This window comes from Notothenia rossii (genome assembly GCF_949606895.1).
Source record: "Notothenia rossii genome assembly, chromosome: 8".
NCBI classification, from domain to species: domain Eukaryota; kingdom Metazoa; phylum Chordata; class Actinopteri; order Perciformes; family Nototheniidae; genus Notothenia; species Notothenia rossii.
In genome coordinates this window covers 60,779,129-60,803,257 of record NC_136906.1, presented here as the reverse complement: position 1 = coordinate 60,803,257, position 24,129 = coordinate 60,779,129, and the positions used below count along the sequence as shown (strand labels likewise).

The 24,129-nt window shown below is 42.2% G+C and overlaps 1 protein-coding gene across 5 annotated transcripts in view; it reads left to right on the top strand.

Annotated features, from left to right (window-relative positions):
- Positions 1 to 24,129, top strand: part of klhl29 (kelch like family member 29) — a 208,731-nt gene that overhangs the window by 159,904 nt on the left and 24,698 nt on the right. For all 5 annotated transcript variants that reach the window (XM_079643102.1, XM_079643101.1, XM_079643100.1 and 2 more), the window contains exons 11-12: positions 7,515 to 7,697; positions 9,817 to 9,997. In XM_079643102.1, the coding sequence (XP_079499228.1) occupies positions 7,515 to 7,697; positions 9,817 to 9,997 (364 nt within the window). The remainder of the gene's footprint in view (positions 1 to 7,514; positions 7,698 to 9,816; positions 9,998 to 24,129) is intronic.

The following is a 24,129-nucleotide window of genomic DNA, read 5'->3' as shown; positions in this document are numbered from 1 at the left end:
AAAGCAGTTTTGACCTAAAATCTGTTTTTGCATCAGCAGTTTTATTTCAGATGCTCATTTCTGTCCGATTCCTAAAGTTAATTTGAAAACCTTTATCTCCCAATACAGATGATGTGCTGATGCCCTGCACGCTTAGTTTACAATTCAGTTTTACAGTTCATTTTCAACCTTGGACAACATCCTTTATTTATTTTTATTTATTTATTCTACTAAAATCATACAAAAACTAAAACGTATAATTCATACACACAAATGAACAAAATTAGTAGCCCTCCCGTGCATCATCATTAGCATCAATATAACGATGGCATTTATTTCGTCAAAAAAGTATAGAAATTAAGGAGTACAAAGAAATAATGACAACTAATGAAAACTGGAAAAAAAATAGAAAATAAAAGTTAGGGCAAGAAAAAAGTAAATGCATATATAAGTAATACTGAGAATATCCAATATTTGTTAGCTGGAGTAATCTGTAAATATAATTGTTTTTACTTTAGTTTTGAATTGTTCATGACTAGTAATACTTGAATAACTCTGATTATGGATAAGCTGTGTGATTTGATGTTTGTTCTACAGGGCTTGCTACACAACCAGTTAGGATGCCTAGTTGGGTATTTCCTGAATGTGGTTTGGAACTGCTTTTGAACGTTAGTAGGCATTTTGTTATGGAAAATATGGGAGTTGTGTGTTCATATTTACCAACATCACAGACTATTCGTAATACTTTTTTTTGAGATGTTATTCTTTTTTGTAGATTTGTTGAGTACGTGTTTCCCCATATTTCGGAGCAGTAATAAAGGTAAGGGAGAAATAGACTGTTATAAAGAGTTCAGAGTATTTTCTCCTCGAGAATGTTCTTAGTACGATACAAAATACCTATTGTTTTTGACAGTTTAGTTTGTACATAATTTATATGGTGCTTCCAGTTGAGTTTTTCATCAACAATGAGTCCTAAAAATGTACATACACCAACTTTCTCTATCTTAGTATTGCAAATCCGTATAATGCAGTCATTTGTACTCTCAGACTTTGTATTGAATTACATGTAATTTGTTTTGGCCACATTAAGGGATAATTTATTAACTGCAAACCAGTTACATAGTATTTCTAATTCTGCATTAACAATTTTAACAAGATCACCAAGATTATGATGGGAGCAGAGAATAGTGGTATGATTTTTATGAACATTACATGATATGATTAGAAGCTCGAGAACAGTTACTAAAGATTGACAAGGTCGAGAATGACTTTCTGGAGCTTGTATTTGTTGTTGTCATGATATGAACTCTCAACCATGCATTTATGTGTCAGTGTGCTTGTCTCTGCAACTTTCACAGCCCATTTCTCCAATGTACTCTTGACTTTAACTGCAGCCAAGTGCGGCTGGTTAAAAAAGGTCACAGAGCTGAAAGACAGGTAAAAAGTGCACAGGGGTGAAAGAACAGGACGCAGGGATGGAAGATGAAATGGAGAGTATATTGGGAAAAGGGCAACGACTCCTTGGCTTTCAGAAAGAAAGAGAGATACAGATTGTGCAAAGTATCCCGTAGCTTGAGATAGATGGAGGAAGAGGAAGGTGCCGCTGGGTAAAAAAAAGAGTATGAATAGTGAAAGCAGGGTCGCAGCATGGGGCAGAGAGCAAGGACACATAACAAGGTGAGATAAGAGCCAGTGTGGCAGCAGGGGGGAGGAGGTGACAGAGTCTTTCCGTTCTGTCTTTATCTCTCAATCAACCTCTCTTCTTCTGGTGTGTGTGTGTGTGTGTGTGTGTGTGTGTGTGTGTGTGTGTGTGTGTGTGTGTGTGTGTGTGTGTGTGTGTGTGTGTGTGTGTGTGTGTGTGTGTGTGTGTGTGTGTGTGTGTGTGTGTGTGTGTGTGTGTGTGTGTGTGTGTGTCTTTCGCGATAATCGATAAATTGACTTATCGTACGATAAATAAAAATGGACTCGATAACTTTTCTGAGCTCGATAAATTGCCGTTTACATGCGTGTTTGTTTACATAAGGATGTGACCAGCATTTTAGCTAGGAGCGCTGTGGCTGCCAGACGATCTGTGGCTGCCGTCCATGCGCGCTGTGAGGGGCGGGGCTGACACACAGCCAGGTCAGGACACTGTGTGCACGTACAGCAGCGTAGCAGCCAAATTAATAATATAGCGACAAGCGGGAGACAACATGTGACTTACTCGCGGGGAATTTAAAGTGAAATGGAATTGGTTACAAAACCTACACATCTCGATTCTCCGGTGTGGCAGTATTTTGGATTCAAGCGAAATCAACGAGGCCAACCTACAAACTTGAATGAGCCGGGCGGTGTGTCGCATTTGTTTAAAAAAGGTAGCGACAAAAGCAGGCAATACCACGCATTTTAAACTACACCTAAAACACAACCACTCCATTCCGTTTTCCCAGCTGGTAGCAAACACGGCAGCTGGAGATGGAGAGCCCCCACCTTCCCGACAGTTTACAATCAAAGATGCATTTGCCCGACAATACAAACATGTTGGTGTTCCTTGCTCGAAAACTTCGAAAAACAGATTTGGATATGGCCAGTTGAGGCATCTGGGTCTTTGTATGGACAGTGGACTGTACACATGACTGTTGTTTTAAGGAGATGTTTTTTGATTGTGAGACAATGTGTGCTCATATTGATTTATTTATATATATATTTATATATATATTTATCTATCTATCTATATAGAGATGGATAGAGAGCTCTGTTTTCCAGCCTGAGTCTATTTAATTTATGGTTTTGGTTGTGTGTGATTTAATTAATTTATTATAATTTAATTAATTTGTTTTATTTATCATTTATATATTTTAATATTATTTCACATTTCATTTGCAATGTTGAATGTTCAATAAAAAGTTCTGTTTGAAAGGATGTACTAGAATTATTATGATATATTATCATTATGTCAGTGGTCTAAAATGGTCTTACAATGGTGCCGACAATATTATCGTTTATCGCAATAATTTCCAGGAACATTTATCGTCCAACAAAATTATTTATCGGTGTGTGTGTGTGTGTGTGTGTGTGTGTGTGTGTGTGTGTGTGTGTGTGTGTGTGTGTGTGTGTGTGTGTGTGTGTGTGTGTGTGTGTGTGTGTGTGTGTGTGTGTGTGTGTGTGAAGACACACAGCTGATAACTTACCTCCTGCTGAGAGATTTTATACTAGGCTCTGTCCAGATGTTACCATTTTCGTGTCAGTTTACGCTCAATGCATGTCGCCATACTGCTTCGCCAGTCTGCTTTCTCACTGTTTTAATGGGTCGTTCAGGCTATTAGGGCCGATATTTATTTTTTAAATATTTTTAACTGATCAAACGACTACAACTATGTGAAAAGGGTTGCTTTTGGATCATTTATACAGTAGATGATGCAGGGCAGCTCTTTCTTTAAATATGTTTGAAATCCCACTTTGACACTACATGCACCAGGAATGTGTTCAACACCACCTAATTTGATAATTTGAAGTCATTACGAGTCCAAGAATAAGACACTAACAATCAAACCATAGGAACTGCTAAAATTTCAGTTTTTCGTAGCAAACGACGGAGGCCAGTTTTGAAGACTATGTTTGCACCAGGTACTGAAGTAAGAATCTAGCTATAGAATCTATGAAATAAGTTTACTCCAAGCAGTGCTCAAAAGCTGTGCTGAGTGGAGTTTTCATGAATATAGACGGGTTAAAAATATGAAATATGACAAAAGGTCAGTAACAATATGGAGAAGTCTGCATTTTCTTCCAAAAACTGCCAGGGGTATAAACTGCGTTCGAAAAAAAACAAGAGCTGTCAAGACTTGGTTATCCCTTCATCCCCAACTGCTCGTCTCCATTCTTCGATCTTTCATCCCTTCATCCCTCTACCCGACTCCCATCAGACCTCCGACTGACTGACAGCCATCCCTGTGAAGCTTCCTTTTTCGGAGAACAATTCACACATACATACGCACACACACACGCAAACCATCGGATCCGATGCCGTGACTCGCCGTCAGCGTCTGGCGTTCTGACAGGCCGGTGTTGGCTTGTGGATGTGCTCAGGGCTTGAGGGGTCAGCCTCAACGCCCAGATGTGGACTCTCCCTGACGTGTCTGGCCAAGCGGAAAGCACCAGAAACAACCCTGCACATGTGCACTAGGTGATAATAAAGACCTGCATGTGCACAGACATTCCATTCGGCACGTTGGAAAGCATGTGGACTCTCTTAAGCTAATTAGACACCGTGGGGGTTCAAGAAGGAGAACACCTTTTTAAAAAAACAACAAAATAAATGACTCGTGTTTTTGTTCAGTTTTTTAAGTTAACATTGTCAAACTCGCAGCGTCTGGACTGTTAGTATTTGTACATCTTCCACCTTGTCAAAAACAACAAACTGAAACAGCGAATAGGATGAGGAAATGGAGATGGAAAGAGATAATCCTATAAAAGGTAGAGAAAACAGTCAAACTTTTCAAATCCAATGAAGTAAAAGGGTAGTGATGAAGAGAAATAGAATACAAACACGATCTGCAATAGCAGCAAACTAATCACCTGGAATAGCTGAGTCAACATAATGAATGTGTGTGTGTCAGTATGGTTGGAGGCTCCTGAGAGGGAACACAAAGAGCCTGTTTCCACTTAATCTTTTTTAAAGCTGCGACTGTCCTATAAAACTACACTCCCATTTATTTGCTGCAGATCCAAGGTGTGCAGTAGGTCTAGGGCATGATGGCAGAAAGCTGTGGAAACGGGCCCATGATGGGAACAAATTCAAATTTTTTTTGAACAACTTTTACTCGCTGTCCTTTCTTTAGCTTGTGTACCTTCATCCTCGAAGCTGTTACGATCCCAGACACTTAAGATGTAGGACCCAAATGCAAGACCCGGGAGACAGAGGTAAAGTATTTGTTGGATACTTTATTTTCCAAAACAGCAAAAATGGAAACGCTCACGCAGTGAGGAATCAAAAATCGAAGAGTTCCAAGAGCATTGACCTGAAAATAACAATAGACAAGACGAACTGACACTGAACACTGGGAGACAGGGGAATTTAAACACAGGGTAACAAGGCACAGGTGGGAACAATCAGGGGCGGGGCTGACACTGATGGGCACAGGAGACACACGAGGACAGGTGAAAACAATCAGGGAATTAGACACACCAGGGAACTAACGACAGACATGAAAAACACAGGGAAAAGGACCACACAATAACCCAGGAGGAAAAACATGACAGCAAACACCCAAACCTAGACAGACAACACTAAAACCCGTGACATAAACCTGGGGGTGTGACAGAAGCAACACTGTCCTCATTTCATTTCATTTCAAACCTTTATTTAGACAGATTGGTCCCTTGAGATCATCGATCTCATTTACAAGGGAGACCTGCATCATTTAGTTCCACATGAAACATAAAAACAACATACAAACAAACAACAGAGCATATCATATTTACATATTCAACATTTACAAATACCCAGAGTGTCAGAAAGCATTTCATTTAGACGTGCCTTAAATACATTCAGAGAAATAAAAATGCTCAATTTCAATTTTGCCTGTAGACTGTTCCAAGCAAGTGGAGCTGTGCACATAAAAGCTGTCTTACCTAAGACAGTCCTTACTCTTGGCACATCTAACAAGACTATATCCTGCAATCGCAGACAATAGCTGCTTGCAACTTTCTGCTTTATCAATGAACAGATATAATACGGGAGTTTGCCCAACATAGCTTTATAGATAAAAGTGTACCAGTGACTGAGCCTCCGTACAGTGAGTGATGGTAAACCTGCCTTGGTATACAGTGTACAGTGATGAGTAAGTGCTTTACAATTTGTGACAAATCTCAGAGCACTAATTTTCCTTGAGCCATCACTTTCTTTCTCTTCCTATGCTGAGAAACACATTCTTAAAATCTCACTGAGAGAAAAAAGCACGTTGGCTTTAAGCTGTCCACTAAGTCTAAGCTGTCTGTCCACGATATGTCTCAGGCAGTGCGTACCGCCCCGTCTGTTTGCTCAGCCCCGCCAAAGCCAATTGTTTTTTTTATCTTTCTCTTCTTTTACCCTTTTCCTCTTCCTAGAGAAAAACTCTCTGTTTTACCAGCTTTCAAAGAAAAAGAGAAGCTTAAGAGAAAAAAGGGGGGGGATGTTTTAACAGAAGTTAAAGACGCCTATGGATGTGCCTTTGAGGCGAGTGTCTGTTCGGAAAATATCGATCCAAGTAGATGAACCAGTGGTTAGCCTTGGTTTGGAGTGTATAAGGATTAGTTTTCCCTCCCCCTCCTCTCTTTCTTTTCTCTCTCTTGAATTCCGTCCTTGCTTTCCTCACACTCTCTGTCTCCCTGGCTTGCCTCCCCTCCACCCGCCTGCGTGCTGCTTACAAACACACAGCTCATTTCTGTCTGGCGGATCGTCGTCTTGCCTGCTCACTGGAGCCTGCTGCTGAAGACTGAGAGGACCTGCGACACGCATGTGGCAGCCTGCCAACGTGTTTGTGTGTTTTGGATCACTGGTGTCTTTATCCAGCAGCTCCGTGTGTGTGTGTGTGTGTGTGTGTGTGTGTGTGTGTGTGTGTGTGTGTGTGTGTGTGTGTGTGTGTGTGTGTGTGTGTGTGTGTGTGTGTGTGTGTGTGTGTGTGTGTGTGTGTGTGTGTGTGTGTGTGTGTGTGTGTGTGTGTGTGTGTGTGTGTGTGTGTGTGTGTGTGTGTGTGTGTGTGTGTGTGTGTGTGTGTGTGTGTGTGTGTGTGTGTATATGTGCATGCGTGTCTGAGAGCATAGATCAGGGTGAGTGCTGAATGTGTCTCAAGTATCTTCTTAATCACACAAGGCCCTCAGTGTGTGTATACATGAGACCAGACACATCTCCAAGTACAAATGTACACAAATTGATTCCCACCTATTGATTTTTAGCGTTTCTTTCCTGCGCCGCTCAAACACAGTGTTTGTTTCTCTGTGAGTGTGTGGACAAGTGAATGTGTACGTTAGTATTTGTATCATGTGTATAAAGAGAGCATAAGATAGCTGGGTGGGAACCGTACCAATGGCAGCCCCATCAGTCTCAGTAATTGAGTTATACTTTCCTATTTAACTCAGTGGTTTCCTGTGAGAAAGCGGGAACTTTTCTATTTTGCATTGAGTTTATATTTCCCGACTGATTATTGACTCTGGGACAGCCAAGGCATGCTGAATTCAAAGCAGCAGACTTATAATGTAGGCTGGTTGTGTTTATGTACTATCAAGGTTCCATGAAAAGTTGATTTTAAGTGGTGCCATTGCTACTGTATATATTCAAAAAGAAATCACCTCACCTTGAAAGCAATATCTATGAAATACTTAAAGGTCAGGCAACATGCCACAAAACATTTTTCCTGTTAGTTACAGCAGCACAGGGGCGTCTGAAAGAGGCTTTGATTCAATCTTGGCTCTTTTTCACTGGCGGAAAGCTTCCCTGATGGCTGGCTTACACCCATCTCTTTCCTCCTTTTGTCCACCCCAATCATCCTGTTCTTCCATCCTGTTCCTTTGTCCTGTAGGTGTAGCGGAGGTGATAGTTCTGGTGGGGGGGCGCCAGGCGATCGGGATGAACCAGCGCTCCCTGACAGCAGTCACCTGTTTTAACCCCCAGAGCAGTAAGTGGTACCCACTGGCCAGCCTGCCCTTCTACGACCGCGAGTTCTTCAGTGTCATCTCGGCAGGAGACAACATCTACCTGTCAGGTGAGTCTTATCCGCCACTCCTGCAGCACAATTGTAGCTTTCTAGTTGCAGTCATTTAGTGCCCAGAGTAGGAGGACAGTAGTAACCTCAGTGCAGCAAGGAAATGTTACACCCCCATGCAGAAACCTTTCAGACTCAACTTGGAAGTAAAGAAAACATACTATTGTTCATCATGAAATACCTGCAAAACTAATCGGCCTTAACTGTAAAATGTACTTGTTAATTAGCAAATCTAGCATTGGTGGATATAACCATGCCAACATTGTAACCTTTGCTAAACATTAACATGTTAACATTGTCATTGTGAGCATTATAAATGATATTGTGATGGTAAAACTCTGCAATTTTGCTCAACATACCTTTGAGCTTCAATCATGAAACACCCAATCACTTTTTGGTAGGAGGGCTTAAGAGCCGCCTTTATTTATAAACCTTCAACATAGAGGCTTCATAGTCCATACCGAGACAACAAGCTTTATTGCTCCTTTCAACCTTTACAAAGGAAAAGCAAACAAGATCCGCTTTTCCGTTCTTACCTTTCACAATAAAAGCCCTATACCTCTAATATTTTTGCGGGCACGTATACCACGCATTCGGTTTTTTTAGAGGTGAGAGGTGATGAATAGGAATTCCCTCACATTTATAGGGCAATAATTGAAAAAACAATTACAGATAAAAAGACATGGTTTGGGAAAAAGCAAAATATGGAATTCCTGATGTGTGGCCTCTTTTGATTTGAAGTGTCTTTCATAATACCAAATCTTGACCAAGGTCTGCACTCTTTGATTCCACAACTCTAAGTGAGGACATTTTCACTTTGTTACAGATATATTTCAACACAGTGAGGCTACCTAAGCCATTACCAACTTTTTGTGACCTTTTGTGAAACATTGTAAGAGTTTTAAAAGGGTGGCTGCCCGCAACACTTTCTCATATGTTGCTTTGAAAACGTAGTTCTATCAAACACTGCAGACAACTGTAATCCTTTTTTTAAGTATCTGCTATTAACCTGCCATGGAGCATTTCTTTGAACTTGACATTTTTCTCTGTGTGTCTCTACAGCGGTTCAATATTCTGCAGTTTTGTTTCATAGTGGCACACTGTGCACTCAGTGACTCCCTCTATGAGGCACCTTTAAGTTGTTTCTCCAGAGGTAGACTGAATTTCTTCCTCCACGGTCCATTTGTGCAAAAATCCTGCACGGTACTCAGACCTTGACATTGCACCGTGAAAATGTTGCAGGATTTGTCCTGCGTTTACCTTTCCTCTCCCTCTTTTCATATAAATGTAAATTTGTGTTTGGGCATTGGAACAGGTATGCATGTGTCCGCTGGGAGTCAAGACAGCCAGTGGGGAAATCAGAGTACTTCGAGCAAGCCAATCAACAGGCTCCGGTCTGTAACCTTCCTCACTCTCTGAGCAGGGTCACTGAGTCACAGCTAGTGTTACATGTCAGACGACACAGCTAACAGGGCTGCTTCGAAGAGAGCTGAAACAAGTACAGTCTTAATGGTTGGCTGGTCCACTAGTAGTCATCAGCGGCAGCGGCATACAACTTCTGGTCAGTTGGCCAAGTGGGTCACTCGGTCTTTAAAATCTTTAAAAAACAAACAATTTAGGTGTTAAGATTTCAATATACAACCTGATGATTTTAAAGTCAATAATTGATTTCTACGTTTAGATGCTTGAATGATTTAAAATGCTGTCTTACTGTGTGAAAGTTGCTTGGATAGACAGGCTTCTTCTATGGGCTTTGTGCATTTCTTTATGGATTGAGCGTTATAGTACCTAGGCCTAATTTATGATAAATTAAACAAAAAGGAAATCTCACACACAAGTTCCTTTTGCACTCTATGAATAAGCTTTCAATATCACTTTTTTTCAAACATCAAACAAGGAAATAAATATCCGCCTGTCTTTTGTTTATATAAATATTTAACTCACCCAGTCCTTGTTAATGAAGCAGCACACAATGGGAATCATCTGTGGCTGTTTTTCTCTATTCCAAACCCAGGTTAAGTAAACTCAAATTGCTCAAAAGTTTATTGGTTCCTAGGGAAAATATAATCACCCTACACATCCACTTGAATAACTCTTCTCCTACTGTACATGTTTTCAGGGGGCACAGAGTCTGGTGTGATGGTGGCTGATGTGTGGTGCTACATGTCACTGCTGGACAACTGGAACCTGGTGTCCCGTATGACTGTGCCCCGCTGCAGACACAACAGCCTGGTGTACGACGGCAAGCTCTACACCATCGGAGGACTGGGCGTCTCTGGTAACCTGGACCACGTGGAGAGGTAAGCTTGACGCAAAATCAACAGCAGTCAATCTCCAAACAGCAGACACCTGCACAGTCCCATACACCTGTGAATGATTCTGCAAGCGTAGGTGGATGCTGAGCAATCCAGTTTGAGCAAACACATTTTCACACTGCACAGCGAAACGTGGCAGAGGGCGTGGTATGCAGCAGTGCGGTGCAGCATATTGCAAAAGTGGTTGGACAGGTTTGTTAGGGTTTTTCTGTGAGAGCAAAGGTGCAGAGGAACGAATCTGAGCCGGAGCAATTTAAATGGTCACAGCTGCGAGTGTTGTTACGGAGCGACCGAGCCCCTCTTACTATCGTTAGATTGGCGCATCAGGGAGAGGATTTGCTTTTTGAGAATTGAGTGGTGTACTGTGTCTGATTCCATCCACTTCAGCATCATCACATCACTTCAACTGAATGTCGTCAACTGTGGCCCATTCAGCTTGGGTTTTTCTTCTTATTTTCCTCCTGTATTTCTATTAAGTCTTCAACATTCAATCCGACATAGAGAAGTCTTCTTGCCGTGTATTGGATTTCTAGAAGCACAGAACATGAATACATATCGTGTAGATTCAATCATTTGATTCACATCGTCTGATTTTTGTAACATTTTTCTTTCCTGTAACCTGGGCTGAGGAGTGGGTTTCAGCAGAGGGAGGGAGGGGGCTACCTCCCCAGCACGGCAGAGCGAGATTAACCAAAGCAATCAAAAGAACATTACTGAGTATATTAGAGCAGGCCGCTGCTGCTCATTACCTAGCGTCTCAATTGATCTCCAAAGCTGTTCGCAATGCACAACAGTACTCCAAATGAAACAGCCTAATTTGATATTTCCCCGTAATGCTGCCACACAGTGTCGTTATGACAGGGGGTAGATGGAATATTTGCCCCGTAATGGAAAAGCATTTGATTCCTCTGTCTCTGAGCTGCTTAATTTGAGAGCAACCACCGCATCTAGGGCATTTGCAGTTCCGAAGAAATCAGCGCTTCACCCCATGATGCGTTTGTATGTGTTTCGCCGTCTTTGCCCTTGTGTGCTTTCTGAGCAATCACAAAGCTTCTCCGAGGCCCTTAGCAACTGGACTCAATTATCAGCGTGGTAAAACTTTAACCTACTTTGCCTCTCTCCAAGAACTGCCAGAGGCCTCCTCTGCTTGGTATTACTGCCCCAGTGCTGCACTCTCGAAGGTTGCGCCGGCTTGGGAGAAATAAAGCACTCTCCTAACAAAATAGTTGAACTCTTAATGGTGAGGAGGAGAATGCATGGGGCTGTGTCTGAAGCAAAAACATAGGTTGAGGTCGTATTCAAAGGCCTTATGTAAAAGCTAACAGGTCTCTCAACTTGTTTTGGAAAATTTGTCTGGGCAGTCAACAGGCCTGTTTCTAAGCAACCGAGGCTTTTATTTTGTCTTTTTCAGAAAGCATGTGGAGCGAAAGTCAAAATATAGTTAAATGGTCTAAAGACTCTCTTTCTTGGAAAGAATATAAAATACATGAAGGTTTGTGCTTTCAGAGAGGGTGAAGATATATGGGAATATTTTCTCACGGGAGTTCCTGCTGATGTGCTATATTAAATTGCCAGTTTTGTGTACATTTTCTTTTATGATAGTGATAGCAAATGCATTATTCATTGGTTCAGATTTCCATTTGAAATGTGGTGTCCGTATTTTGATTGGTCTACCTTTTTATTTTGAAAAAAAAGACCTGCTGTAAATGCCTCTACCATCGACTTTGTTGATGAATTGTAGAATAATCATCTGGTAAATGCTGGCAGTGTGGGCTGCATGCATCCTGATGGAGACCAGAATATCAAACTACATTCAATGTGGAGAGGGGCGACAGTTGTGACACGGGAGAAAAAAGTAGATTTGGTTTACCGTTAAGTGTTTTGGAATAAGCGCAAGACAGAAACAGGACCAATACATATTTTAATATCTATAGATATAGGCAACTAAATCAATGTAAATTAATGTTATGATAAACTCTCCCACTTGTATTTAAAGGTCCCATGTCATGGCCATTTCTACTGATCATAATTCCATTGTTGAGTCTACTAGAATAGATTTACATTGTTCAATGTTCCAAAATGACATAGGTTTCTCCTGCAGCATCTCTGTATAGTATGTGTATTCACTCTGTCCTAAACGGCTTGTTGGCGCTCCTGCCCCCCCTCCCTCCATATGAGCCCACTGTGTTCTGATTGGTCAGCTCGCCCACTCTGTTCTCATGAGTCCACCACCGTTACAGCGGAACATCAGTGTTTATGTGTTACAATGGCGTTTGTTAGCAACCAGAAAATGACACCAGTAATGACAAACAGATGAGAATGCTGCGTGGGGTCTGGGTGCCTTGTTGGCGGGACGTTGGGACAGTGTGAGCCGGGTTACTGTTGTGGTTTCTGGTTGCTGCGTGGGGTCTGCGAGACACCGCAAAACTAAGCCTGAATTCAGCATGAGCACACACACACACACACACACACACTCACACTCACAGGCACAGCCGAAACTTCCATTTGGCTTGCATATGTAAACAGAGCTTTGTAGAAATTAGGCATAATGGTTGCGTCCTGCAGATTTAACCTGTTTTGTTTCTGCAATATTATTTTCAAAATATTTCACCCTAAAGATAAGGATGGGAGGAGGAAATTACCCCAACACTGGTAATCTTACATTTTAAATGAGAGACATGTTCTGACATGTGCTTTAAGGCAACTATGACGTTAAGATATCATTCTGTTATGCCCTTAGAGAGAAAGTACTTTGTTGTTTGTTGACTTTGTGAAGCAAGACTAATGTGGTCTAATGTGGTCTGCATAATTTACAACGAAAGTTTTGGAGAGAACTTACTGCCATGAACATAAGTTGTCAACTTCAAAAATGTTCTGGGAAACACAGTATTAATAAATAGTGATTAGTGAATGACAACGTGGCCTTTTTTTCTACAAGCATACATACCCATGTTGAAGCAGTACTGTACTGTACATTTAAACCTTTGGGTAAAAAAACTATCTCTAATAAGAGATGCAAATGCTATTTAACTATCCCACATCAGTTTGCGATGCAGGTGTTATTTATCTCTGTAGGAAGGTAAACAGTGATGAAAGGAGGTGACAACAATGACAGAGCTCGACAGTTCTTGAGTATCATGGGATTTTCTATTGAAATTGATGGACTGAGCATTTAATAATAATCTATTCCCAGATTAAATATTTAAACAATGTGAAGGAGATGGCATGCAGGCATGATTGTGTCGCAGAGGTAGAGCGAGCTATTTCAAAGCTTTAGGAGGATTTCTGACACTAACAACAGGCAGCTGGTCTGTCAAATCAACTCAAAAGAAAGGGGCTGTGAATCACACAATCGCAACGTCTTGGGGAAGAGCTTGACAGATTAACAACAGCAGTTTATTCCGTAAGACTCATAAACAGTTCATTTTATTCCTCAACTAATTTTCTTAGTAACAAGATGGCATAAAAGCATGATTATTTGTGTTATTAAACCCAGCTTGAGAACTATTACATTGTAAAAACAGTCAAACTGATGAATTATGGAACCTTTTCTTTTTCTTCTTATACATAAACAGCAATGTACCTGAATAAAGGCTTATTATATAACCTTGGCATTGCTCTCACTCCCACGCAGGAGTGACTAAAGTTTGCTTCTGCATACATTGAAAGCAGCTTTTCGACCTTAAATTATCATACTTTAACTGACAAATATAATAAAAGGTAATATATGAAGCACTACATAAATCTCTAAGCTGGACAGGAAACACTTGAGGAGTGTCACTTCCAGGCAATTTCTGAAGGCATTTGTTCATATCTGCTTTGATAAATGAGCCTCATTAAGTGCTGAGCCTTTATTTTGTAGCTAACCACCAGATTTGGCAGGTGTGTCTCTACTGTGAGACTCAGTTGGCTCTAATGCCACTCTGTAATGTTGGGCCAAAACTGGAAAAGATAGTATAGACTCCGGCAGGGAGGCTGCCAGTCAACAGCAGGACTAAACCCTGTCCGCTGCAGATAAGGGAAGTAGCTACTCAAGGCCTTTTCCTCTGCTCAAGGAGGAACAACTGTACAGGTCTGAAGTGCAGTTGTGAAATAGAGAGCTAATAACATTCATAAATCATTAGTCAGTGTATGTGAATGGCTGCCTTGTTTGATATGCAGATGGCTGGTGGGGATTGCATCTGAAGGCTGGGGAATGGCATGAAACGGTGCGACAGCCAGACTTGATTTGCTCCGCTCATAGAGTGATTGATGCGGAGATTGTTTACACACGCAGCCAATCTTTCCCAGCGCGTGTGCATCTGCATTTCTGTGTGTACAGGTGTGTTCCCGTTGTCATTGTTCCTTAAGTATATGTACATATATACGGCAATCTGTTTATTTGTCTGTCCATCTGTGTCCGACTGCATGTACGGCTCTGAGCTCTGGCTCTCAGCACCCTGACTCCTCATTTGCAGTCCTTCCTGCCTCCCTCGCTCCCCATCTCTCCATCCATCTCACTAAGGGTTTCACGCTTCTAACCGTGAAATTCACCCACATTCACAATTATGTCTTCAATCAGAGCCATCTCAAAGCTAAGGATGCAGCCTTTCTTTGGGAACGGCAGGAGATCCAAATCAACACTCAAAAGACCGCGCAGGCTTACTCCTGTCCCTGCTCTCTACCCTAATCACTGACAGATTTTTAGGGATGGCAGCAGTCGAGTTCGGAAGGCTTTTAACTTGCAATCAGGTACCACGGGCCCGCATGCTCCTCAGCATGTTGATCCTTTGGCAAACCAATATGATTGCAGAAATTGAATAATTCATGGGTGTCTAATGATGTGTCAATCACAGATGGTTTTGTTTTATTTATTGCACGCCATGCACAGGTTTGTGCGTAGTCCCATCTCTATTGCAAGTTAATATTGCATGAAGACTGTTAGCAACATGACACTGAGTAGAGCAACTAGCTTTTCTCATCAGGGATGGTGTGCTGTTTTCTAACAAGTCTGGAGGAGAGGAGAGCAATTTGCCAAGAGCATGTTTGCTTTTTTTTTGACATCTTTTCATACTCAAATGACCCTTTTTGAATGGCAGTACATAAAGATGTGCCCTGGAAATCTGCGGCTCTTTATTGTACATGCTGTTTTTCCGGTTAATTTAATGGCACATTGGTTGTTGTTGTTGTTGTTGTTGTTGAATAAGCGTCCCTGCTCTGTGTATAGTTATTCAGGCGTTTGTCATATAGCGCTGATTGCCAAATGTATGTATTTCCATCACCCTGAAGGTTGTTGAGCTCCATTCTAGCGTGTAGCCTTGCTCTGACTCAACCGATGCCTTCATTCCACCCTGGACCCATCTCTCCTCCATCTATTTATTGTGTTAAAAGTTTTCTTTTTGTGTAACGTAAACTTCTCGACCAGGGTTTTTTCTTTACGTTTCATAAACCTTGGCTTTGTCTGACACAAGAGGCAAAATCATAAAGCCTTGAAGACCTTGCAGAGAAATGCATTAAATGGCTCCCGGGAAGTTTCATGAACCCAACCATGACCAAGAACATACAGCGAGATGGAGTTTCCACCGGGAGGCTTCATCACGCCTCGCGCTGCACACAGCTGAAGTCCTCTGTGGGCGGCTCGGTGAACTGACAAGTCCTTAAGTACTTGATGTCCGCGGGGGGTGTGCAAGCTGGGTTGCCAGTCACCCAGAGAAAGGTCCCCTTCTGTGGGGCGCCAGCGGTGGGAGAGACCCCGCGTTGCACTCATAGAAAGAAGAGGCTGCATCTGCTCTTTGAGTTGTGGCGTGGCAGGGGTTAGCCTCCTGGCTGCCCGTGTCAGCGCTCTGACGGGGATCCGCTCTTTTGTCTGCAGGCAAAAAGGAGCTGTCAGGCAGCCAGAAAGAGGAGACCAAGGTGGGTCCGGTGCATTCAGACTCACACATTGTGCCCTCCACCCCCAGAACTGCATTTTAAATCACACCTTGCATGTATACTGGCAGCTTTTATCCATGCTACACACAGAAACTTGGAGATGGAGGTACTTTGCCCATTTCAGCTCCCTGCCCAACAGCACTCTCTTTTGGAGGGAAATAATCAGCAGGGCGATGATGCTAATAATAACGGAGCGCCCCGCCGCTCTGCCGCCCCAGGTGGTCGGGGCCGTGCAGTGAAGAAGTTAAGAAAGAGGGAGGGCGAGAGAAACGTAGCGAGCCAAGAAGAGTTTAGCAGCGCAGAGCGGGCAGGAGAAGATGAGAGCAGAGTGTAGATGCAGAGGCCCCCAGGTGGGCCTGTGAGCTCCGCACAATCAGTCACACTGGGCTCACTCTTCTCCCCTGAAGCCTCTCTACACCAATAATGAAGTGATGAGCTGTTGTGCGTGTCTTTAATATGTCTGCGGGTGTTTTTTACTGTTTAGATATTCCCCCATACTAGGTCAGACAGTGCCTAGGGCTCCTTGTGGTTGGAGAGGGGTGGAGGTGGTGGTGAATGTGGGGTTTGGGGGGCTGCGTGGCCGGCCCTAGTAGCCTTGCAGTATGGCACTGTAGTCGGGGACAACGGGCTCCCTGAGCCCCCCTGCCGAGGCGGTTCCCCCCTGCAGAGCTAATCCCCTGCTCCTCAGGATTAACCAACTTCACAGCGCTGGCCCCTACTGCGCTGTCAAGGCACCGGCTCACCCTACAACCTTACCCCCTCCACCACCCTCCTCCTCACGCACTCACATACACCCTCATTACTCCTCCATGGTACCCCTCTCCCCACTGAAACGTCAGTATGTATTTCTTCTCCTCTCGTCTCCGTCTCTCTCCTTTCCTCTGCATGTTATAATTATCCTGATTGCTTTACATCAAAGCAAACCGTTTTCTAAACCATGCTGCTTTAAGCTGCTGGGTTTGAAACATTCTTAATATATATTTACTACATGGCATCCATTGGATTCCTCCCATTCCACCACAACATCAAACTCATTTAGCAAACTCTACATTTTTTCAATTTTAAGTAACACTTATGAGGTAAATAATCACATGACATGAACCACTTTATTAGCACTAAGGCTAATTAATAAAGTGTAATTTGTCAAGTAGATATAAAATTATATTTGAGTCAAGCTCCTGAAATCTGAGGATGACCTACCTGCAGACAAATTGAAAGGAAACATAATTGGTAGCTGCTGCCTTAAGTGATCCATTAACGAGCCAATCTTTAAGTGGTCAGCAAAAACAAAAAACGATGAAAAAACCTACCGTGCTCCATCTGAGTGCTTTATGTACTCTACCTGTTCACATCTGAGTTTTCAACTTACATTTAAACGGTTATAAAAAATAGCTACCAAACAAGAATGTGTCCTTTTAATGTGGGTAACAAAACCTGTGTGTATCACGCTGTATGTGTAAGCACAGCCAGCTCCATGGAGGTACTGTGTGATTTTGAGGCTCCAGGGCTGAGAGAGAGTGGGCCCAAATCAGGCACATCATCACATCTATTTCACATTTCTCTCTCTCTCTCTGTGCCATTTCGCCTCCCTCTATCCTCCCCCCGGTTTCCTCTTTTAACCACTATCTCCCACCTCTGTTCCATTGCTCCCTCCATCTCTTTACAGTGCCGATTACGTGGGCAGGAGATGATGGGTGTATTTGGGGCCTTCGAGGCCGTTGATGTCCAATACGTCTGACATGCTCTAGCAAAGACATTGTCTGCTCTTCCTCGTCTCCTAATGGGCGCTGAGCAATCGGAGACATGGAGGTAGATGATGCAGAGAGTTATAGAGAAACATTGGAGAGCCGCGGCAGGTGTGCTCAAGGATGGTATTATGGGAAAGGTAGAGAGAGGCTGCAGCTAATGATAAGTAGGAGCTGTGTGTGCTATCACCTCCCTGATAATCGACGGGCTGGCACTTTGGACAATTTCCAGCCTTTACCAACAGGCAAGTCATTTTTCTCTCGCCTTCTTTCGGGGCCTATTTCTACCCTCTTACTCTCTAGTTCACATCCCTCTGTGTCAAAACAACACATAAAAAAAGTTCTATTCTCTCTCACATCAGGCTGCCACCTAGTCCCCCGGTCATTCGCGCCAACAGTCAGGCGGCAGCAGTGTGTTGCTGGCTAATTATCAGTGGTTAGGGTGTGACAGATGCTGCAGAGATGGTTGGCGTTCAGTCCGCCTTCCCCCCCTCCCCCCAAGAGGAAGCAACAACTGACCTTTAGAAAGCAAAGCCCTGGCAAACCATCGCAATATCCAGACACCGTACCCAGGGAGGGATCAACACTGGAGGTGGAAGGGTTAGGTGTGTGTGTGTGTGTGTGTGTGTGTGTGTGTGTGTGTGTGTGTGTGTGTGTGTGTGTGTGTGTGTGTGTGTGTGTGTGTGTGTGTGTGTGTGTGTGTGTGTGTGTGTGTGTGTGTGTGTGTGTGTGTGTGTGTGTGTGTGTGTGTGTGTGTGTGTGTGTGTGTGTGTGTGTGTGTGTGTTTGGAATAATTTATTAATGGGCCCTATTCAGGGGAGCCAATGAGAACCCCTCTTGCTGAAGACCCTCTTTTCTTAACTCGTTTTTTTATTGATGAAAATGCTCTTGGTTTTCTCTTTTTTAAATCCATTGAATGCATATTTATTATTAACCCTCCCCAGAGGAGGTTATATTCTCAGTTTGGGTTGTGAATGGGTTTCTCTTGGAAACAGTACTGGCCTAATTTTCATGAGACTGTGTGGAAGCGTGTAGCATTGGCCATTGTTGGACCCATCTCATACAATTGTGAATTTTCTTTATTGAAACAACTTTGGTAACGGTCAGAGCTCTTATTGTTTCCTTCTAGTTGAACAAGATTACATGCAAACAGTACAAACATACACCTCTATGTATGCAGATGACTTAATAAACAGCACTGTCACCATACATACTGTACTCGCCAGTAGTGACAATTTTTACAAAAAAAAAACTGTGATTTTCTAAAGACACAGCTTATCTATCAGACAGGCTGTTGCTACAGCCACAATCTCCCCTGCAATTTGAGCATTTTTTTTGTTTTAACCCCCCTTTCCAACCACCTCTACACACCCCACAGTGCCACAGTGCTGCCATACATGGCTGCTATCAACACAGGGGCTTACTCTGTTAATGAAGTGGGGTCTCAGTCTTCCATCTCCTGTCTAGTTTTGAAGAGAGCTGAGCAGTAATTGGTGTATGACCTACACCACCGGCAGCACTCTTGTCCCCTGTCCTACGTGACATTCCCATCCAATTAAATCTACACACACGTTCACACTCAGAGACAGTAAAAGAGAGCACACTGACTATTATCATAGCTCCCTAAATTCCCTTCCAGATAGTCTTTCAAGGTGCCTTTTTAAGTTTTCATAAGGGTTGCGCTGCACTTTCGTACAGAATATGTGTGTGGGTATAAACACAGATTGTGTTCTCACACTTTGAGGAAGCACAACATCGGCTCTGAATGAGTTCATTCACAGGGATTATGGGTAAATCTGTGTGGCCAGCGGATGGATAGCTCTCTGTCTCGCATGGATTAACTGAAGGTTACAATAAGGTGACAGGTCCACATCCATCTGTTGTATGTGCGTCTGCTACAGTCGTGTGTGTGTGTGTGTGTGTGTGTGTGTGTGTGTGTGTGTGTGTGTGTGTGTGTGTGTGTGTGTGTGTGTGTGTGTGTGTGTGTGTGTGTGTGTGTGTGTGTGTGTGTGTGTGTGTGTGTGTGTGTGTGTGTGTGTGTGTGTGTGTGTGTGTGTGTGTGTGTGTGTGTGTGTGTGGCAGTGGGCATTTGTGTACACGTATGTCTGTTATTAACCTGGAATGGGCTGCAATCCATCAGAGTTAATGAGTTGTGTGTGTTCTCTAACAGCGATGGCAGTGGAGTGTGTTGTGTGTGTATGTCTTTTGGCTGACCTTGACATCAGTCTGTCAGAGAAACACACTCTTACGCCTTCCATATGGAGAGTGAGACTCCATCAGATCTCCAGATGTCATCAAACACAATCTGTCAGGTGTGTGTATGAGCAAATAATAAGCAAAACACCTGTGCCCTTCAATGAGTGGGATTTGGGAGTTCATGAATGAGGAAGTGTGTCTTAGGTGAAATCAGTAGTCATCAATGCCAAGAGAGCAGGTCTTTGAAAGTTAAAATGTAGACTAATCATAATCACGTTTTGGAAATTAACATTGTTTTCAACCTGCTACTGTCGCTGGTCTACCATCTACTAATTCCCAAGTCTACCATCCACTCGGTTTAACTGGTAGAGATAAATGTGTGAGAAAGAATAGAGAATATATTCAAGCAACAATTTCATAATTTGCAAAGTAACCTTATCTCCACCTGCAAGAGCTTAGTGAACATATACAAAATTAGCAGCCACTCAGTAGATTACCATTATTTTAAAAATAAATAAAAATAAAATAAAATAAATCTAGCAACTAGTTGCAAATTTTACCAGAAATTGGAAAGGGGCTGCTGCTAATTTTCCAACCACCCATTGGACAACATGTATATTGTACATGCAAACTACCAACTCTGATACATAATACAAGAGAGTACAGCACTAGCATGCCATGCGGTAAAAGAAGAACAACTGCTGTTTTGTCTTCTCTACAATCCCCAAGATGAAGCCACAATCATGTCAGCAGAATTATGCGATTACAATAGCATGCAAATACCCAAACATTTACATGTTTGAGCATCTCCGAGCCCCTCCTAAGTAAGGAAGGACTCTGTAGATTTCCCCGTCAGACATTGATTAGCAACCCGGGGAGAGAGAACACGGGTACAAACAGCTGTCACATGCCGAGAAAATCAACACGGGGAACAGAGGTGCATACAAACAAGTTCAAATTAGTTGTCACAAAGCTGCTGTTTTTGTTTTCATCTCTGACAATTTGCGCACTGCTGTCTTTTGTGAAATAGAGCGTGGTAAAAGGTGAGTTTGTGAGTGTGTTAATCCTGCCACATTTGACCAGAAAAAAACATCTAGTACAACAGTCAAATTGCATGTTAGATTTAACGCTGAGATCATAAGGGATCTCCAGCACTTTTCCATTATCACTGTTAACCTAAAATACACCTGCTAACTGTTAATGAATGACCATGTGTCTAATCAACCACATACCACAACATTGCATGACTTTATCTTAATACATCTGGTAACAGGCAATAACATAATAAATAGTGCCGAAGCTTAATCATTTTTACTGACTGGCAGTTACATTTGCTCATTAATAAATGTAATACTTGTGCTTGATATCGAATTACTATACTTGTTTGCTCTTTTAAAATTATTATTGTATTTTTTTATTGGGAACACACAATTATAACCAAGTAATGTTTTACCAATTATTATTATATGTTTTTGATACCAAGATAATTTAATAAGCAGTCATTCAATAAGTGACTTATAACATAATAAGGGAAAAAAGGCATCCGTGTTTTTGGTTCAGAATTGAGCTGAGAAGGTTACTGTACATACCCGCCTTTTTATCAAAGTATGAATCAAGCAATTATTAGCCTACTTTATTGGCAATTGATGCTTTGTTTGGTAGTTGTTACAGTATTTCTCCTACAAGACCAAACACAGATGGCTTCAGACTCTGAGAGGGTGCAGTAGTTCCAGTGCAGTTTTAATTGTATTTGAGTATAAGACATTAAAAAACTATAACAGTAGCTTTATATTTAGATGAAGACAATCAATCAAAGAAGGGCAAATGTGTTATAAAAAATTAAAACGTTACGACCAAAATCCAATTAGTTGTTCGCTACAGATACTCAATGTGTTTGTAACCGATTGTCAAACGCGTGGCAGTCTGAGAAAAACAATGACATTGATGGTTTGTTGACATGAGAGAGTGGAGGTGCCCAACAGACAGCAGGGGGATAGCGGAGGTGTGGGCAGGCCTCACGCTTTCTGTTATGTGCTCTGACACACAGATGGCAGCTGACACAACACAGATAAACTCCGTCCTCTGACACACACACTCTCCTCCTCATTCTCTCTCCCATTGGTCTTGATGACTGGATGAACGTTTAAACGAACGCAAAAACTATTATCATCCTTTTCCTGGTTTTGCTATTCCTTTAACTTCTTTAGCCCTTTCGGTTCGTCGCCCTCATCTACATAGCATTTTGCTAAGGTTCTAGTAATGTGTTTTGGTTGAGATACTATAAATATGCAGAAGGTCTCAGTTGAATGATTTCAAATGAACACCCACAGTCCCTATCATCAGCCTGCTTTGTCAAAACCGCCCACCTGCACAGTACAACTGCAAAGATAAATATACTTTAAAATGAAGTTCAGCAGACATTTTCAACTGCATTTTTCCTTCCAGAACTCTAAAGCGTCCTTTTTTTGTCATGGTGGAAGATTTCTTGCCACCTAGCTGCTAATGAATATTCCTGGCAAACGTGAGAAATGTTAATGTAAGCAAATGATATGTGTGTGCAAATAGTTTTGAATGCCCTCCAGGCAGGAGCTGAATCAAACAGAAGCCCTGTTTTCCTCAAGCCAAATCCCAAGCCTTCAGTTCATTACTTCTGACAGCAAACAGAGGGCTATGAGGGATTGATGCACTCCCATGTACGTGCTCTCCCTCTCTCTTCTTGTGCCTGTTCCAAGGCAGTATAGAATCCATATCAAACAACTGTAAAAGATGGCAAGGCATGCAAAATATATTTGGATAGTAAGTCTCTGGGTTTAATTACACTCGGCACCAGATGGGGAAGCTTGCAAACTTGGGGGCTAACTCTAACATAAAGACAGTCCGTGTCTTTATAGTCCCTGATTGTCTAGTTACCAAACACACAAATCTCTTCACATTTTCAGTGAGTCAAAGCTCTTCAGAATCAACAGAGGAAAGGTAAATTAAATACATGTAACAACAATAGAAGTCAAAACATGCTTTAGCCCTTACAAACACAGCTTTGAGCTCAATGCTAACATGTTCATAAAGATGATGTTAAAATGCTGACGATTAGCAGTTATGTTTGTTATGTTCACCATCTTACATCATTATGCAGATGCTTGTACCCTAAACCCTAAAAACGAGGTATAGTTGTGGCTGATGGTCATGACTGTTTTGCCGGTACTTCCAACATTAAAGTAAAGGGATCACAAAATGTATTTTAGAGTGACATGTCATTTTGTCCAACAGTTGTGGAGATATTTCAATCGCTAACAAACCACCGGATATTGCCATCCTTGGAGCCACATCACTAGCATGGGTACAAATACAATCAGTGCCATAAACCTGGGCAAGAACTGTGTAAAGATTTCAACTAGCTGTAATCAAGACCAAATATGACGCTTTGATTTGGTTTTAACTAAATTGTTTCTTTTGCAATCAAGGCAAATGTACCCAAAAGACTAACAAATCTTTAGCGATACATGTTGCTGCATTCTGACGTTTTGTGTGAGCAGCCAGAGGAGAATACAACAGAGAGGTGTTGTGTCCATGCGAGTCAGATAGATAGCTGTGGTGGAGCAGAGATTAATGCAAATTTCTAACTTGAGGAATGCATTGCTCTTCTTCTTTTTGTATTCAATCAACTACTATTGTATTCCAGTCCACGCACTAAATCTTTAAAGGTTGTTTTGGACCTGAATTAAGGTTTTGTCTTTCCTTTATTCCTCGCTATGAGCTATTTGAATCTCAAGAATGTTAATGTATACTACTGTAGCTACTGTTAAGCAGTAAGAGTCGGCATGGCATTCCACTGTGGTTATAACTGCATGACGCACTCTTCAGCCACTTAATGGATCTTTTTGTCAGCATTGAGGTGTATGGAGCCTGAGTGGTTTTGTTATCTAAGTGAGGCGTCTTTCCTTCTTCCACTCTCGTTTCTCACACACACACTATGCTGTAGTTTGTATCTCAGGGGAAATGGATTCATGTCAGTATCTCGGAGACTGGCAGCCCATCCATTATAGCTTATCGCATGTTTGTGTTTGTGTGTGAAAGAGTGAGGCAGAGATGTGTGGAAAAATACGTGGCTCATGATCCACACACCCTGCAGGTACCCATATTAGTGAATTGACTGTGATGCCCGGGGCGCCTTCTCCATGGTGAGATTGCATCATCCGTTTGTTTTGGGGAGTGAGAGATAGGCAGAAATGTAGGTAGGTAGGTCATGTTTGAAAGATGGAGGATATG